The following is a 19590-nucleotide window of genomic DNA, read 5'->3' on the forward strand; positions in this document are numbered from 1 at the left end:
GAACAACAGAAAAGTAGTTAGGGCAGTGCTAAAAGAGAAGGCGAGTGATAACTAGAATTCAAGCTAACAAGGAACGTAATGAGCAATATTAGGATTCCTCTATTTATACACTTAGTACCCTAGGAAGCACTCATACCCTTCACTAAAGAATGTGACGAAAGAAACCACAAGCCTTTGTGCTATACCTGTGCAACGATTTGTGCAAAATAAGTAACTAAAAGCAAATACAAGTAAAACAAAAAAATGATTCTTATTTCAGTCTTTCTAAATCATTTATATTGCTTCTACAATGACGCAGAAATGTTTTCCTTTTTCAAAGCAGACATCAGAACCATCCTTCTGCCCCTCTCAGGCCACTGTACACTATAGTATACAGCATACTTTGTCCACTATAGTACACAGTATACTTTGTCCACTATAGTACACAGTATACTTTGTCCACTATAGTACACAGTATACTTTGTCCACTATAGTACACAGTATACTTTGTCCACAATAGTATACAGTATACTTTGTCCACAATAGTATACAGTATACTTTGTCCACGATAGTATACAGTATACTTTGTCCACTATAGTATACAGTATACTCTGTCCACTATAGTACACAGTATACTTTGTCCACGATAGTATACAGTATACTTTGTCCACTATAGTATACAGTATACTCTGTCCACTATAGTACACAGTATACTTTGTCCATGATAGTATACAGTATACTTTGTCCACTATAGTATACAGTATACTCTGTCCACTATAGTACACAGTATACTTTGTCCACTATAGTATACAGTATACTTTGTCCGAATATAAATCTTTTTAACGCCTTTGCTTTGCAACTTAATCAGACATAAAAAATGCCATGAACTAACAAAGTTGTCATAAAAATCATTTAGCTATTTCATAGCAGGAAACAGCATATTCGTATTTTCACCTATTCAAACGATCTTCAAAGGTTTGTTTCTACACATTTTATAGTTATTTTAAAGGCTTAAGTGTACTCAGAACTTACAACATATTTTATGCCCAGGGCTAAATCTAACACATGGTCTATAGATCTATAAATTCAGTATTTATTTTATCAACATCTAAATTCTAATATATTTGGACTACTTGACTAGCAAAACAAAGTGTCTTGGAAAGTTCCATAAAATGTACTAACACTTTGAAGCTTTATTTACATGTAATGAGTGGTTTTTTAAATGGGGCCCCATGAAGCCTCTTGGTTGAAGGCCAATGCAAATAAGAGAAGGAGCAGAGAGAGAGTTAACAAAATTTTCCACCCTCAACTATCATCTTCAAAGGGCAGCTGAGCCTTCACCTACTGGGGGCACCTCTAGCGCTCTTAACTTGACAGCTTCACACTCCCACTGTGCTGATGGGCTGAGCATCAGCACAGAAAGCAAAAGCTCTTGGCTTTTCCAAGTCATTTCTTTTTACACCTTAGAAGCAAAACCAGTTGAGTACTCAAAATACAAACGAACTTCCTACTATGAAGGAATGAACCTAGAAACCCATGCAGTCAGCAGCATAAAAATCTGAGGCAGACATGAAAGGCAATCCTCTCAGAGAACAAGATACTTCTCTGGAGACACTGTCCCTGTGGACTCGACAGGTCACCTTTTCTGGGGGTACAGGCAGCTGGGGTCTTTAGATCTCCGCTTCAATCCAGAAACTTCAGTCCGCAGTTCGCCTTGCGGTGCTTCTCCTTCAGGGACACTCTGAGGCTCTGACAGAACTGCAGGGGACGGAAGAGGACTCAGCACGGTGGGGACTGGAAAACTGTCTCTGGTGCAGGTGGTCTGCGTCTCGTACCGAATAAGGCGAGACTGAAGTTCAGAAAATCCCCCATCTCTTTCTAAAGCTTTTTGGTCATCCAGGCAATATCTAAAATGAGAAAAGAGCATTGAAATCAAATTCCGGAGAACAATGGGGCCTTTTTCCCTTTCTAAAAGAAAACAGCAAGGCACTCTCTTAAAACTTGCCTAGTTCCCTAACAATTGTTAGAAAGTTGACTGAATGGCCTACTTCTCGGCAGCTCACATTTTTTTCTAGTCTGCTATTGGACAAAAAGATTTACGAATGTGAAGTACAATCTAATTCCTCTTCGACTGCAGTTCTGTGGCTAGAGATTCAGTTCATCCTTTGGATTATGTCCAAACTGGCATGGCTGCTGTTTTAATGCCTCTTAAAACTCTAGCCACCCCTGACTTCTCAGCATGATGGGGATACAACTATGGGAAATGCTGACTCTGCTGGAAAGGGCGAGTTCGCTGTCCGCATAAAGATTTATTGGTATAACAGTATTCAACACTGAAATTCACTTGTCACCTATTACAGATTTTCTTTTAAACGTGTTGGTTGCCTGTATATCTGGGCTCTGGATTAACCTAATCCAGCGAGTCAATGACGTATTAGCTGTGCAACTGCTTCTGGACTCAAAATCCCATGCCAAGCACAACAGAGAAGCATGCAGGGAAAGCATCGATGGCCTTGCAAAGCTCTCCACATCCTCCCCTTTCTGTAACTGCATCAAGGACCACAAATGACTTCACCAGACACAAACCTTTGTCAACTGTCCTTTCCACTGTAAAAGGAGTCTAACATGGTCCCTAATACCAGAGTTCATCTCCCAAGGAACATATCAATTCTTAAGACACCGGATAGCCTGATGAGGCTTTCAGAACTTTATTTCAAAGATTATAGACCATAGAGTTATATGGATTTAAGTCCTGGTTCCGTTACCTATTAGCTATGTGAATTCGGGCAGATTATTTTATGCTTCTGCTGCCTAGTGTGAAAATGTGATTTGAAGTACTTATGGAAGGAGGCCCTATCAGGATTATTTGTGAGTGGTGTACTAGGGTCAGACTTCAAAACATTCAGTGGCCACCAAATGGACAAGGCTGCCTCCATCATCCCCGGATTTACCCTCTACCACTGTGCCCCTTACAGCACACCAGTCACATGGAGCATAATCAGAAGGTAAACTGCAGTTGATGACTGCAGAGCCCGAGTAACCATTTAGTTACTAGTGTGACATCCCTGAGGTTAAGGAAGAAGGGTCATCTTGTTCTAGTCAATGCAGATAGAGCTTATAATCCACTGGAAACCTGAACATATATACCACACACCCTAACTCCGTCACTAGCACTTCCAAAAAGGGTTTAAAGATGATTCTAAGACAAAAAGAGAATATACAGAACAGCTGGCAGAATAGAGGTCATTGTTAGGAGAGAGACAGTGTTGTTAGTCCAAGGGTCAAAAATGACTGAGTCCTGTAGAATGAATAAATCTAGAGTTCTAATGTATAGCAGGAGGAAACCGTGTGCGTTCTACTCTGCAAATTTCCTAGCATTAGACTTCCAGTGCTTATTACACATGGCAAACAGAAGTAACTGTGTGAGGTGTAGCTATGTTAGCTTGACTGTAGTAATCATGTCACTCTGCAGAGATGCAATAACATGGTGTTATATATCTTACATATACAGTGGAAATTCAAAGCTGCTTCGGTGACCCTAAAGTGCAGTAGTGTAGAGTGGAGGAACCCTGGTCTAAACTTGAACTATTAGCAATCAGTGCTTCAGTCAGAGGACTGACAGGCAAAAGAGTGGGTTTAGATCACGGATCCTGATGTTTGATTCTTTCTCTAGCCTTTGGTTTAGCTTATTTTGTGTGTGTGTGCGGGGGGGGGGGGGGGGGGGGAACAGCAATAACTCTGAGGTTACTCATACTCTGTCCGGGGATATAAATAAAATATACAGTAATATTAAGAACCATGAATTTGTGCAGACTCTGGGCAAGAAGCAATGCAATATGTGATGAGCCTGTATATTGAACTGTTTAGAGAGAAAACTATCCTATGATTATACAGGTATTTTCGTTCTATCATGTTTTGTTTCTAAGATGTAGACTTTTAACTGCCTTATAATTCTAGGTACTCCCAATGCCCTTCAACTGAATCATACACTGTGCACAAGCTCCCTGTGCTGTCATTAAAATGCCCTTTAAGACAAAGTGACACGGTAAAGGAGAGACACAGAATACAAGGTACATATCTGATGTCAGGGAAATATTTACTGTTGGACAAATGATTAACAGTTTCGTATTTTCTACATAAGAATAGCTAAATGTTTTATGGCTGCTGTGCTGGTGAGTTTTATGTCAACCTGACATAAGCTAAAGTCATCTGAGAGGAGAAAACTCCAATTAAGAAAATGCCTCCATAAGATGGAGCTACAGGTAAGCCTGTCGATCAGTTTCTTAAGTAGTGAGTGATGCAGGAGGGCCCAGACCATTATGGGTGGGGCCACCTCTGGGCAGATTGCCCTGGGTTCCATAAGAAATCAGGGTGAGCAAGCCATGAGGAGCAAGCAAGTAAGCAGCACCCTTAGATCCTCGCCCCATGTGAGTTCCTGTCCTAACTCCCTTCAGTGATGGACTATGGATGTGGAATCATAACCCAAATAAAGCCCTTCTACTCCTCCTCGCTAACGTGGTTTTGGTCACGGTGTTTTATAGCAATAGTAATCCACACTAAGCCAGTAAAGCTGTGATAAATGCAGCTCATGATACTGTAAATAAAATACCATAAGGGTTTAGGACAGTAATGCACAAGCAAGTATTCATTAATATTTTAATAAATGAACATGACGAACATATTGTTTATAAAATCAGATGTACCATTAATACTTTTCTTATTAAATTAAATCAAGAGACAATACAAAAATGAAGCACAAGATAAACAAAAGTAAATTACTTGTGGAAACACAATCTACCATGTGGTCATATGACAGGCACTCCAGCCAGATATTATGATGCAAGTATTAATGTTTCACTCAAAGCAGTGCTTCCGTGAGCTTCTAGGGCCAATGAAGCAAAAAGCACCTGTGTCCTGGGGTGTGTGTCGGTGCAGCAAGGCACCTGTGTCCTGGGGTGTGTGTCGGTGCAGCAAGGCATCTGTGTCCTGGGGGGTGTGTCAGTGCAGCAAGGCAGACATCACTAGCACTGCTTTGCTTAGCATGGACACTCCGTCTCTGATAATATAAACAGTTCCTACTGGGTTCCACCCTCAGATGTGAGTTACATGCAAACTATCTATATTGAACTCCCACTTAAGTTTCATTATAGATTAGGATCATTGTATAGGTATTCAAGACTATTAAGTAAAATAGAGGGCTCTAAACCTACCAAAATTAAGGAGCAGAACTTTCTAGGTCATAAGGAACGGGATTTTAAATATAAATTTAAAAACACGGGCTCTGGGCATGCTGGTGCACATCTTTACTCCCTGAACTAGGGAGGTAGTAGCAGGTGGATCTCTATGAGATCAGCCAGGTCTACAGAGAAAATCTAAGCTGGCCTGGGCTATATGAGACCTTGTCTTAAAGAAAGAAAGAAAAGAAGAGAGGAGGGGAGGGGAGGGGAGGGGAGGGGAGGGGAGGGGAGGGGAGGGGAGGGGAGGGGAGGGGAGGGGAGGGGAGGGGAGAAGAGAAGAGAAGAGAAGAGAAGAGAAGAGAAGAGAAGAGAAGAGAAGAGAAGAGAAGAGAAGAGAAGAGAAGAGAAGGAAAGAAAAGAAAGAGAGAGAGGAGGGGAAAGGAGGAAAGAAGGAAGGGGAAGAGGAAGGGAAGAGAAGGAAGGAAGGAAGGAAGGAAGGAAGGAAGGAAGGAAGGAAGGAAGGAAGGACAAACAAAAGAAAGAAAAAGAAGAAGCAACCAAGCAAACATCAGTGGAAAGATGGTTCAGTGGGTAGCAGTGCTTGGTAGCCATTCACAAGGACCTGAGTCCGGCACACAGGGCAGCAGACTGAGGATAGCCGTAGATTCCTGTAACTCCCGCTCCAGAAGGGAGGAAACAGGGAAACAGGATTGCTAGAGCATTGCTGGCATCCATCTTGGATAAAAATCACTGAGCTCTGGGTTCAGTGAGAGACTCTGGAGGGAATAAGGCACAGAGCAACACAGGAAGAAATCCTATTTCCACCTCTGGCCTTTACATATGCATGTAGTATCACATACTCACAGTACACACATACATACACACACACACACAAAACACAACAATAAATGAAATGTAAGCAGAGTAATCAAATCAATAAGGAAAAGGGGAGGTGCATTCCCATTTTTCATAGCAGACAGTTTTGTATGAAGAGTATTGCATCATGGGTTCAGGAGAGGTTTCACCCTCCCTGAGGACCTACTGCACGGAATGGTGCTTAGGGGTGGTGGAGGTGGGGGTATTTTCTTCAGTGGTGTAGCCATTGATAAGTTGCTCTTATCTGCTATAAATGCTTTTGTACGCAACACTAATTAAATTTAGCAGCAACACAACACACAGAAAGGTGAGAGAGTTGCAGGACAGTGGGCGGGACGTTTGCTGAGGGGAAGTAGTGTAGGGGGAGCGGGAAGGAGATAAGATAGGAAGAGCAAGGTGAATATGAAAGTCAACTGAAATGATACAGTGATGTACACGTAATTAACTTGTTTACATTCTTAGTTCATCTACTCGTTTCTAAGCAAGTACAATATAATTAGTGACCAGGGAACCTTAATGTGACCGACAGAGAAAATACATACTAATAATGTACAGCCGAAGAAATTGTGTTAAAAATATTGCGTAACTAAAAAAGATACTTAAATGAACCAAAACAAATTAGTAGCCAAGTCATTTTCCTTTAGTAGCATATGAATTACATACTGGTCTGAGCACATACTTTGTTTGGGGTCTGTATCAACTGACATCATTGTATTTCACATGCAGCAAACACTGACAACAAGACAGCTGTAGCAACAATAGGCAGAAGTGTAAATAAGAACTTACTCAATTCCGTGGTAATGGCATTCCGAGGCTTTTTCAAAAGGTAAGACCTGAAGTTTTCCAGGACTAAGCTCTGGTGTCAAAACAAAAGGCTTTTCCCTGAAATGAAAAGGGTTTCATTTGTATTTAAGGCTTACTACATGGCAGAGAAAGTTAAAGTTTCTAAGGAGACAAATCTGACTTCTTTCCCTACATGAGGTGTTTTTGTTTTGTTTTTCTGTTTTGTTACATGAGCTAGAGTCATGGGGAAGAGGAAACCTCAATTGGGAAAATATCTCTAACAGATATGGCTGTAAGCAAGCCTGTGGGGCATTTTCTTGAGTGGTGATTTAGATACGGGAGGGTCTAACTTACTGTGGGCGGTGCTCCTCTGGAGGGTCCTGGAGGTTCTGAGAAAACAGGCTGAGCAATCCATGAGGAGCAAGCCAGTAAGTAGTGCTCTTTCATAGTTTCTGCTTCAGTTCCTGCCTCAGGTTCCTCCTCTGAATTCCCTCATTATGGACTTTGCAGAAGTGTAAGCCTAGCTGCTTTCAGTCAGTAATTTATCCTGGCAATAGAAACCCTAAGACACGAAGCATTCAAGTCAAGGTACCTGGCCGCGGTGGTACAGGCCCACAATCTCTCAGCACCTAGGAGGTGGAGGTGCAAGGAGCACCTTGAGTTCCAGGCCAGCCTGGGGTGGGTGGTGAGTGCAAGGCAGGACTGGGAGAGAAAATGAGAGCCTGCTGACCTAACGTATCCTGAAAAGCCTAAAAAGGCAACGACGAGACAGGCTAAGTCTGCCCTTTCTCCATTTGTTTATGATGGGATGCCACCCACAGGATAAAACTATGAGACTGAGTAAATCACGAAAGAAAAATTATTTGTAACGTAAATTCAGGAAGCAACGTTATTCCTAACATGTATCACTCTGACCCTTGGTGAAACGAGTTTGTGTCCAGTTGTTCAGTTACAACATTTTATCAGAGGAATAAAGTTAACTTGAATCTTTGGTAACAAAAGAATGTATTTCCTTCTTACTCTAAGTCATATGCCGCTTATGTTAGGAGTGAGTAAATTCACAGCCTCAGAAGGTCTCCAGAGGAAGTGCTGCATTGCGCTCTTCGGCAGATGCTTCGCTCAGCAAGCCCTTAGAGCTTCCACACAACAGCATCATCCACGTCCTTCCTCGCCTGAACCTGCAGGGCTACTGTGAATCCAAGCGGCTGCTGCAGTCAGGCTAAGGTCACTGGCTTATCCTGACTCGGCCTCCCTTTCCTGGTGAGTTCCCACCCACTGGTCTAATGGTCAGTCACAGTCCTGAAACTCAGAATTGGTTCCATGGAAATGGGCAGAGTCTGCCACAGGGTTGGCCTTTACATGGTGAAGTGCAGAGTGAACAGACGTGGGATGCAGAGCTGGAAACAAGATGCACTACAGCAAGGCCGGTAAACCCAGCAAAGCAAGCAGTGCATCTGCTCAAAGATGGACAGAACCTAACAAGTACTTGACGTCATTACTTCAAATGTCACACATGTACCAACTGATGAATCCTAAAACAAAACAAACAACAACAACAAAACTTCATATGCTAATACTGCTATTGAAGGTGTTCTACAAAAAGTATCATTAGTAAATTGCAATGACCTCATTATTTTGAGGAGGGACCCCTCAAATGAAGACTCTGTAAAACAAGACTCTTAAGTACTCCACATTTTACTCTTTTTTTCAATATTTATCTCAATTCTCCCCACTGCATTATTTTTATTTAATTCCTCAGTTTTTGTCTCAGTCTTTCTAAAAGAAATGTAACAAATAGTGTTTGCTAGTGTTTCTTATTCCCTTGGTGCACTCTAGGTGCATGGCTGTCCCTTTGTTTAATGTAGCACGGCCACTAGGTGGTACCTTGCCCAGGTGAGAGCAGCCACGACAACTCAGCTTTTAACAGTCATGTTAGGTCAGTGGTTCTCAACTTTCTTAATGCTGTGATCTTCTAATACAGACTGTCATTGTCATGGTGACCCCAACAATACAATTACTTCTATTTCTACTTCATAACTGTACTTTTGTTGTTATAAATCATAATGTTAAAATATCTATGTTTTCTGATGGTCTTACGCGACCCCCTGTGAAAGGGTCTTTAGACCCCCAAAGGGGTGACAAGTCACAGGTTGAGAACCACGGTGTTAAGTGAAGATGCAGTAATAATGCCCTGCTTTCCTAATGTGAAAAAAAACATTGCATTTTTTCTAAGAGCTGGGCAAAGTGGCATGTGCCTGTAACCTCCACATTTGGGAGGCAGAGGCAGAAAGATTGCAAGTTCAAGGTTAACTTGGACCATAGAGTGAGTTTGAGGTCAGCCTAAGGTATATAATAAGGCAATGTCAAAGCAAAACCAAAAAGAAATCTTTTCTAAGTACATCACATGTAACGACTTGCCTCCACTGCATCCTAAAGGCACTGCAGTAAAAGAAAACATGGAGGGTGAGTGTACCGTGCTGTTGGAGCACATTCATCTGCAGTGGGGGCTGGCTGGCTGAAAGCACTGTTCATACCACCACCGGGAGCAAAGACCCACATTCTTTGGTCATATTATGTAAGCTTTATTTTGTGCCAGGCAGTGGTCTACCCCCTAAAGCAAGGTTTGAAAAAATAGCACTGATCACAGAAAACAGTGGGGTTTATATAGCCCCCCAAACTGCAAGATTAAGGGTTTTTCAAGGGTTTTTGGTTACAGAGGAACTTGGCAGAACATTTCAAAGTTATTTGGCAAAACATCTTATCAGAGTGGAGGTCAGGGTATAGGGTGTGGAACATGTTAAACTCTAGAAAACAGGTCAAAACCTGCTCAAATGCAAGTATTACAGGAAACAGGAGTGAACTTATTTTGACCTTGTAATAAGATGGCTTCTAACCTTAAGATGGAGTCAGGCTGGTCTGTCAAGGACCACAGTGTGGTGACTAGAGATAAGCATCCGTGTGAGGCTCTGATTCCCCACTTCCCACTAAAAGGGGTTTTCGACCTCTCGAAGCCACAAGGAAGTAAGCAACTCCAGAGTTCTGTCACTTTTATTTCATTCGGAGCATTAGGTCACTAACACACAATTCCCCTGCTGTCAGTGATGGGGTCCGCGGACCCTTTCTCCCCAGTAACTTGTACGAAAGGCAACCGTGCTCTGATTATTTCTGAGATAACTCAAACCCCTTCCAAAACTTACCTTTAAGAAAAATATTTTTCATAGCACAATTCAAAATTAGCAAATCACAGTGATCAAAGTGAGATTCAACCTTTTGGTCCTTAGAAGGTTTTTTAAATAATGGATTAAAAATAAAAAAGAACTTGGGGAAGTAAGTAAATTATGTGATCTTCACAAGAAATTGATGCTACAATTTTATTTATACTGTAGGCAGCAGCAGGAGCAGCCAGCATTTGTTAACTAGCAACTTTAGTAGGTGCTGTCTCCAAAGTAAATTTAGGATAAAGTATTTATAGCCAGGCAGTGGTGGTGCACACTTTAATCCCAGCACTTGGGAGGCAGAGGCAGGAGGATTTCTGAGTTCGAGGCCAGCCTGATCTACAGAGTGAGTTCCAGGACAGCCAGGGCTATACAGAGAAACCCTGTCTATAAAAACCAAAACAGAAAAAAAAAAAAAAAGATAAAGTATTGATGCAGATGTTGAGTTTGCACTTAGTAAGGTCATAGTTTCACAAGAATCTTGACTATTTTCTCCCCTCCTTCAGCTGGAAGGCTCTGAGTTTTTGCTGTTAGTAGTTATGACCAACAACCATCATGCTAGTGGCAAAAGCAAAAAGAGACACTAATGCAGAAGAGGAAAAGTTAAATCCACCCGTGCCTCATGGAAAGGCAGCAGGAGGGAATGGACTCTCCAAAGCTGTCTTCTGACATGCGCATGTACACTGTGGCACACCGGAGCCACACATGCACAAACACCCCAAAGAAGAACAAAGGAAACACAGGGAAGAACAGATTCCACCCTGATTCCATTGTATACAGAGTAGCCTTCCTTGCCCCAACTACTAAGGAGATGGACAGAGTCATCCCTTCATCTTTATTTTCTTTACATTCAGGGCCACAAAACAGAAGGGCATTGGGTAAATATAAACATGAGGCTACTAAGGCTAGTGATAAAAAGTGGAGGCGAACCTGGGATTTCTGCCTCAGCCCAGAGCATCAGTTAACTCCAAGGGGAAAAAATACAATGCTATTTTTAAATGACTCTTACAAATTATAAGTTTCTAACTCACCCCCGTTGAATCTGTAACGGCTGAAGATCTCCGACTGGTAATCCATCCGAGGTGAAATACTTCAGCAATTCCTTAGCATCCAGTAATGTGAGTGAGTCCCGGGGACCCTCTTTATGGCCCAGCAACTGTTCAGACGAATGCGGTAATGAGCCAGTTCTGGGAAAATAATTTGTATAGTTTTATTAAAGGTGCATTCAAACCCACCACAGCCAGGAAATGATGATGAGAGAAACATCCATTACAAATACAAAACAGAAGGCACGGACAACACATCCGCACAAGACAGTAACTACAGACCTTAAGTGTGACCTGGATTGTAAATAAGCTGTAGGTTACACTGCAACTTGCAGCTTGCCTTAATCATTTTACTACACAAATTATCATGATTATGTTATTTATTAAATATAACATGCTAACAATTCAGTAATGGTAAGTTACCAGTTCTACAAAGGGTAAATTTAAACTGAAAGCCCACAATATAAATTTCGGAAGCAAAGGACTGAGTGTTCCAATTTTCTCTACATTTAAAAGATTATTTAAAGCGCAGCCATGAAATGAGACGGTAATGGAAATTCTCTCCAAGGTCTCCTCCAGCCATGCTTACAACATCACGAATACACACTGAGTGCATTTCCAAATGATTTTACCTATAATATATTCTTAATCTTCACTAATTTCCTTGAAAAATATGGAACAGGTCTTATATCAAAACAAAGTAACACCTAGTGAGGACTTTATAAAAATGCAATCAGCACACCATGCCTGAAACAAGCGTTCCTCCCACTTTCCAACTGAAGTCTGCAAGCACATATCAGTTACATTACAGACTGGGGACAGCTGCTTACAATAGCTCAAAACTAGATGGACGCCAACTAGGAGCTACCGCTGCCTTTATCACTCCATAAACCAGACAATCACACAGCAAGCGAATGAATGAATGAATGAATGAATGAATGAATGAATTGAGGAAAATACTTTCATCTCAGGAAATAGTAAACATTAGTTCCTGAACCACTCACTGCTCTGTCACCATAGGATAAATAAAAACTGTTCAATATGTCAACATGAATTTAATTACTTGACTTCATATTAAAATTTTACCTTTTTTCCATTTGTTTATTTACTTATCTATCTATCTATCTATTTATTTATTTATTTATTCGGTGTGTGTGTGTGTATGTGTGCATTGGTGTACATGTGTGTGAGTGCCTGTGCATGTGTGTATCCAAGGACAACTTGCAGAAGTCAGTTTTCCCTTCTACCATGGTGGCCACGGGGATTGAATTCAGGTCCTCAGGCTTAGCAACAAATACCTTCCTTTCTTTTCCTGCTGAGCCACCATGATAGCCCCATCTTGATTATATTTTACTTATTACTCAGATGCAACGTTTTTATGAGTAATTCTATGATGAAAATGCTGGCATTGAATTTTAGAGCCGTGTTTCTACACACTAAGGATCAGCACATGCTGGCGGGTCCATTTCCTCTTTCTAGCCCCATCATTGTTAAAAGGAATAGAATCTAAAAAAAAAATAGTCAAGCAAGAAAACACAGGAACATTTTCTCTGAATTTCATACTCTGGGTGGGCAAGAACTGCATTGTGATTTTAATTTAATTTCTATATAGCTTCTTTAATAGTATCTTACAATGCTCCTTAATCAGTCCTAATCACAATCATGTTTCAGGCTAGAAGCAATGGAAAAGTATTATTATATAGACTCCAAACACAAAGATATCAAAGCAGTTTTTAAAAGCCTAATTTGTGATACACTGCACCACCAAGATAGGTGTCTTGGGTTAAAAAACTAAGCCTGACAACTGAGCTCTAAACATTCACATACATTCTGCCATAAGGCTTTCACAACTTTAAGGTAAGACTAGGATCTCTTATTCCACTCTCATTTAGTGACAAAAGTCATGACACAGGTTGGTGGGTGAGTCTAAAACTGAATTCTTATGCCTTCTGACTTTCACTACAGAATGACTCTATAGTTAAATGTTTTAACACTAACAAAATTCTGAAGACATGCAATGTAATGTTTGCTCTCACACAGAAACCTGATGTGGTTTTCCTATCAAAGCACCTCCAGTCCTTAATGACCACTTGATTTATAAATGTCGCTGAAACACAGCAAACAAAGCTCACTCTGATTTGTGAGCCCACAACCACAGCTCACAGTTTACTGCACAGATCGGACTCCAGCAGAGCCAAGCAAGTGAGGGTGGACAGAGATAAATTCAGCAGTAAAGGAGATACAGAAAATGCATTCACAGAAGTCATAACATGGCCCTTCATGTTTAGAGAAGGAATGCAACACTGAACTGTAGCGTTGTGAAGGATGCAAGAAAGGAAGGTGATGCTGAGTGTCTAACATGCTTCTGGTTCAAGAATGATTATGCATACACATTAAACTCTCTGTTCAAACAGAAATCAGTGTCAACTAGGGAGAACCTTCAGAAAGAGCCTGCTTCCCTTTCTAGAAAGCCACTGGAAGACGAGCTTTGGGGTCAGAGTGACAATGAACAATAATGACCAGGAGCAATAAAGAACACCAATGCAAATACCACTTGCTCATAGCGCCCCTCCCTGAGCTGTCCACCTGCTCTGAAGACATGGGAGCTGTGGAACCATTTCCATGTGTGGCCCTTGTCTTCTTTTGATTGCCTCTCCACTAAAAGGAGCTCACAAATAAGACAGGCACTGGTGCTCTTCCTCATGTGCCCCAGTCCCAAACAACCTGTATTTAATCAATACTTGTGGGCAAATATGAAAAAGAGGGTAGATAGAGCAGGTCATAAAATGATATCAACAGAAGAGCTACACACTGAGAAAGACATGTAAGAGAGCTTCTACTCCACCATCCAGCAGCCACACAGTGCCCACTGTGTACCACAGCCAAAGGCCAAAGTTAGTTCTGTCTCTGAGCCTACCTACTTACTATATGGACAAATATGGATACAATCAGAACAGTTTCAAGTGACTTTCCTGAGAAGAGGAATGTCTCTGAGAAGAAGAGACCTCACCTGAAAAACCTCCTTCATCAGATTGGCCTGTAGGTAAGCCTGTGGGGGCATTGTCACGGTGTGAGAAGACACTCTGGGAAGGTAGTGCTGAATTACATAAGAAAGCAAGCTGACTGAGTGTGGGGAAACAAGCCATGGAAGGAACACTCCTGCACGGCCTCTGTTCTAACTCTTGACTCCAGGTTCCTGGCCTGCTTGAGTACCCGCCTTGACTTCGCTCAGTGATGGACTGTGTTTGGGATATGTAAGCCAAATAAATACATTCTTCCCCAAGCTGTTTTAAATCACTGTTTTATCTCAGCAATAAAAAAATAAACTGAGTATGAATGTTGGTGGAAAAGGCTGTATAAAGTTAGAATTATAGTATTCACCAGTTATGCATAATTACAAAGGAACAGGATAATAGAAAAGGCAGATGACCTTCCCCTTTTAATGGACATGCTACTCTACTGATTAGCTACTTAATAAAGAAGGCATATCTTTTTATTTTATAATGAAATTACAAGCTACTGATATTAAATAATTAAAATATTAAGAGAACTCATTTGAAAATACTGAACATGCTTTTCTACAAACTCAAATATTACCTCATTTTTTGTTTAGCTTTTTCGGAAGTTTCTAAATTCTGAAGAACGTGTCTTTCTGGCCATTCCAGAGGATTGGTTTCCATTAGACTTGAAGAATGAGGTTCAACTGTACCGGCATCTAAAAAGAGCAAAATACACATCAGCATTGACATATAGTAACACAATGAATGCTCTATGTAAAAACATATCTCTCTCTGGCTGTGATGACACAGACCCATAATCCTACTGTGTGGGAGGTTAAGACAGGGAAGTCACAATGTAAGGCTAGCTTAGGCTTTATAATGTGTTCAAGACCTACCTGGAGTGAGCAGTGTGTGTGTGTGTGTGTGTGTGTGTGTGTGTGTGTGTTTGCGTGTATGTAGACTAAGAACTCAATTGAGACATTTGTTAAGACCCTATCAAATGACTTGAACTGTTTAAAATATTACTAAAAATATTGTTGGAAATAAAAATACCTTCAAATAGAGTTTATGAGCTATTACTGATAAAACACAATGAAAATATTAAAGCTCACATGGAACAAAAGCACAAGTTCACTATTCTTAGCGAAAGAGGTCAAATGAAAAGGAAAGCAGTCTATGGTGAACACTATAATAAATGCTATGTGACTTTCATACTAGAAACAGGCAAAGCAGAATGAAAAGTTTCATGTCTTTAACAAAAAGATTACCTCATTCCCAAAGGCATAATAAATGGCCACTATATGCTTATAATGTTCTCAGGGTTACTCTGATGTGATTCCCACTCATCTGTTAATTGGAAATGCCCTCAAATCACTAAAACTCAGCATCATTCCACTCCGACAAGAGTGCAGGTGGGCACCATCTTGCTGGTTGCTATGCTGTAGGGAGTTATACTGAGTCTGCTCCTAACAACAGAACTCAACAAAACTTGAAAGGACAGCTTCCATTCTCATCAGAAAGTATCAGCTCAAACAGTACAAAATTAACAACTGTATTATGGCTTTGAATTTTAAGCTGCCGGGGCAGCAAACACAGAAGTGGATGCTCACAGTCAGCTATTGGATGGATCACAGGGTCCCCAAAGGAGGAGCTAGAGAGAGTACCCAAGGAGCTAAAGTGATCTACAATCCTATAGGTGGAACAACAATATGAACTAACCAGTATCCCCCAGAGCTCTTGTCTCTAGCTGTATATGTATCGAAAGATGGCCTAGTCGGCCATCACTGGAATGAGAGGCGCATTGGACTTGCAAACTTTATATGCCCCAATATAGGGGAATGCCAGGGCCAAAAGAATGGGAATGGGTGGGTAGGGAAGTGGGGGGCGCTATGGGGGACTTTTGGGATAGCATTGGAAATGTAATTGAGGAAAATATGTAATAAAAAATATAAAAAAAAAAGAATTGCTTTAACCTATTATACAGCATTCTAATAAATGCCTTAAAATTGCTAGATGCTTACGTCAGTGCTAACAGAATACCTGTTTTGTTTGTAAAGTATTATAAAAATGGAAGCAAATATCTCTCATTTTTTCTCTACTTATTATTTAACCATCACTATTTCAAAATATCTTCTAATACCTACATTTGGATGTCCTCAACAAACATCATCAAAACACATCATTTCCCATTTCTTATTAAGAGTGGTGAAATCCATTTTATAGGGTAATGAGCTTTACAGCAAAGCAATGTGCTTCTTAATGGAGACATGGCTTTGTAATAAAAACATACAGAAAATAATCAATGCCAGTTCTCCACCACTGCACACTCTGTGCTTATAAGAGGATTCAAGTTGTCATTTAAAAACAAAATGTAGTCCTGCATATTACAAGAAAAAATTATTATCTGAGGATGTAACTTACACAAATATGAATGGCATAGTCTAATATTTAAGAACAGTGAACAAACATTAGTAAATGTCAGATCTTTGGGGTAATAACTAAACATAATTCTTATAGTAAAATAAAATACAGTATTTTATTTATTTGTTTCTCACGATACTATATATCATGTCCCCCTAAAAAATGTAAGAGAAGGCTCCCTGAAAATTAAAGAAAATTACCTTATTTTACTAGGATGTCCACAAAAACTGAAGCAGTACAATTCATCCTGTATCACTAATAACTACAACTGTGCCTGGTTGCAGTGTGGCACGATAGGAAATTGATTGGCCTTACTAGTTTTACATGAAGTTCAATTTACTTATAGCTGTATTTATTCAAATCAAAGAATGCTAACAGTCACAACTGTATTTGTAGGAGTCATGCACAAATGAATAGCCTAACAGTTTTCAGTTCAGGTCTGACAAGTCTTCATCCATTTGTTTAGTGAGCAATTTGGGGAGCTCCTTTTCTATCTGCCTGGCTCTCTGCCAGGCCCTGCAGCTATGGAGACAAGTAAGTGTGCCTTGTACCCTCAAGACAGCATGATGTGAAGAGAAGACAAATATCAGTAACAGTCAGATAGATCATTTAAATCTATGCCATATAAAATGATGGAAATGGTTGAAACTGGCCAAGTCCTGAGAAGGCCTTAGAGAAGAACACCTGAACATCCACAGAGCAGATATGTAGGTAAAAGCTGAAAGAAATGACTTCTAGGCTGAAGACAAGGCATAGGGAAAGCCATGGAGGAAAATAAGACATGTCCAGGGATCAAGCTCACTGATGTACTAAGGAAAACAGAAATGTGCAATTTGGGAACCAGATGGAGCACAAAACCAGGGTCTGCTCAGGCTTGTATAAGCCAGAGAGGATGACATAGTCTGTTCGAATGAGAGCAATCAGCGTGGTTTGAGCTAAGGAATGACATGTGGCCTAGGAGATACCACAAACACACCTACAGCCCAGTGCTAACAGCATCTTAGGCTTGCTCGCTCAGCTCACGTCAGAGATGCCTCTCTTCTCTCTCAGCTCCCATGCAAATCCTTTGACAAGCCAAACCTCTCTCCTACCTCATACTCACCCCATGGCTAATCTATACTAGTTGCTTCTTCCTTGAAAAATCCTTTCTTCTCCTCTCCTTCCATATGTCAACATCCCTGGGCTTCGAGCTAGGCTCTGTAATTGTTCTAGTTCAAGTCATGTCTTCTAAATGTATGCCATTTTACATAGCCAGAAATATGTAGCACTTACTTCACAACCGTTAACAAATAATTAATCTTCACAGCAATCTATCCCACTGTGGTGGTTTGAATAAGAATGATCCCAAAGGTTTATACATTTGATACTTGGTCTTCAGTCGGTGGAACTATTTGGGAAGGAATAGGTGATATGGCCTTGTTGGAGGAAGTGTGTACTTACTGGAGGCAGGTTTTAGGATTTCAAAATACTTGCCCCATTCCTGGGTAACTTTCTCTGTCTCTTACATGTAGATCAAGATGCGCCCTCTCACTGTTCCTGCTGCTGTACCTTTGTTGCACCCATATGGACTCTAACCCATCAGCTCAACTACTTTCTTTTATTTATTTATTTATTTATTTTTTTGGTTTTTCGACATAGGGTTTCTCTGTGTAGCCCTGGCTGTCCTGGAACTCACTCTGTAGACCAGGCTGGCCTCGAACTCAGAAATCCGCCTGCCTCTGCCTCCCGAGTGCTGGGATTAAAGGCATGCACCACCACCGCCCGGCTCAACTACTTTCTTTTATAAGTTGCCTTGGTCATGGTATTTTGTCTCACAAATAAAAAAGCAATTAATATAGTCGCTCTTAATTTAAAGGTAAGGGCAGGGAAGGTGGAGAGGTCAGAAACGTGCCCACACTTGCATAGCCAGTGTTTATCCTTGGTACTCTCTCTTGTTCAAGAGCACAGGCTGTAACCAGGAAGCACGTTCTCCTGCTCCCTGCATACAACTCTCTTCCCAGGTGACACAACAGCGTCTCCAACGCTCTTCATGTGTCTTACTCTGAATTGCTATTTGATGTCCGCACTGCCATGGAACGATGGGACTAATACCACAAATGACAGGTCACATGTTTGTGGTACTTATTGTTTTCTAAGTGCTTTACACGCATTAACTCACTTAATCCTCACAAAATGCCCAGGTAGCAGACTGAATTATTACTGTTATTTTAAACATAAGGAAACCCAAATGTGGAGGTTAAGTACTTTTTCCAAAGACAATGGGATGGTTTGTGGGGCAGTAGACCATGAGAGGAAGCCTGGTCCTCGGCTGAGCTAAAGGCTTGAAGCCCCAGAGACCCTAAAGGGGTAGGAGCTTCCCTTGCTCCTCCGCCCATTCCCTCCACCCTCCACCCACTCTCCCCCACCCCCATAGATTTGTGGGCCTCAGTCACATAAGGAAAACACCCCAAGCCCTTCCACATGTAAATGAGACATCCCTAACATCTCAGACCAAGACAATAGGAAAAGAGATGTGACCTGTGGTCCTCTAGGACCACAGAAAGAGATCTCCATGCTAATGAGATACCTAGAGGTCCAGTGGCAGAGATGTGAGGGCCCACAACACTACAATGGTTGGTCTTCACTGTCCATCCTTTTTGTTTTGAAATCATCTAAAAAACCGTAAGTCTGGATGTGCTGTGACGTAACTACTGAGGAAGGAATCACCTTGAATGTGGAAGAGCACTAAGCAATGGACGTGGGTCCTGGACTGAGCAGGAAGGAGAAAGCAAACGAGGTGAATGCCAGCATCCGTTCCTTCCCAGTCCCTGCGAGGACACAGTGGACCAGCCAGCTCGTGTCTCTGCCACCCTCCTGTCCTCCCACGGCAGTGCAATGCTCTCCCACCATGAGCGGACACTCGTCCTTACATACATTTGCCAAGGATTTTATCAAGGAGATGAGAAAAATAATCCAGACCGCAGTTAACAGGGCCCAGATAAAAACTACAAGGCGTCTGTATTCAAGCAGGGCACAGGCCCACTGTTTTCATCCACTGCTCTACAGTGTAATGTGGTTGAAGTAAAGGACCACGATGCTCGTTTCTGTGTGAATA

General features: G+C 41.3%; 1 protein-coding gene across 1 annotated transcript in view; it reads right to left on the bottom strand.

Annotated features, from left to right (window-relative positions):
* The window catches only part of Mtbp (MDM2 binding protein), a 64306-nt gene that overhangs the window by 7085 nt on the left and 37631 nt on the right, over positions 1-19590 (bottom strand). The window contains exons 15-18 of the mRNA XM_021183877.3: positions 14674-14791; positions 11062-11217; positions 6819-6914; positions 1620-1886 (exon numbers count right to left, since the gene is read on the bottom strand). Coding sequence (XP_021039536.1) covers positions 1620-1886; positions 6819-6914; positions 11062-11217; positions 14674-14791 — 637 coding nt within the window. The remainder of the gene's footprint in view (positions 1-1619; positions 1887-6818; positions 6915-11061; positions 11218-14673; positions 14792-19590) is intronic.

This window comes from Mus caroli, unplaced genomic scaffold (genome assembly GCF_978045245.1).
Source record: "Mus caroli unplaced genomic scaffold, Mus_caroli_1 scaffold_16, whole genome shotgun sequence".
Lineage (NCBI taxonomy): Eukaryota > Metazoa > Chordata > Mammalia > Rodentia > Muridae > Mus > Mus caroli.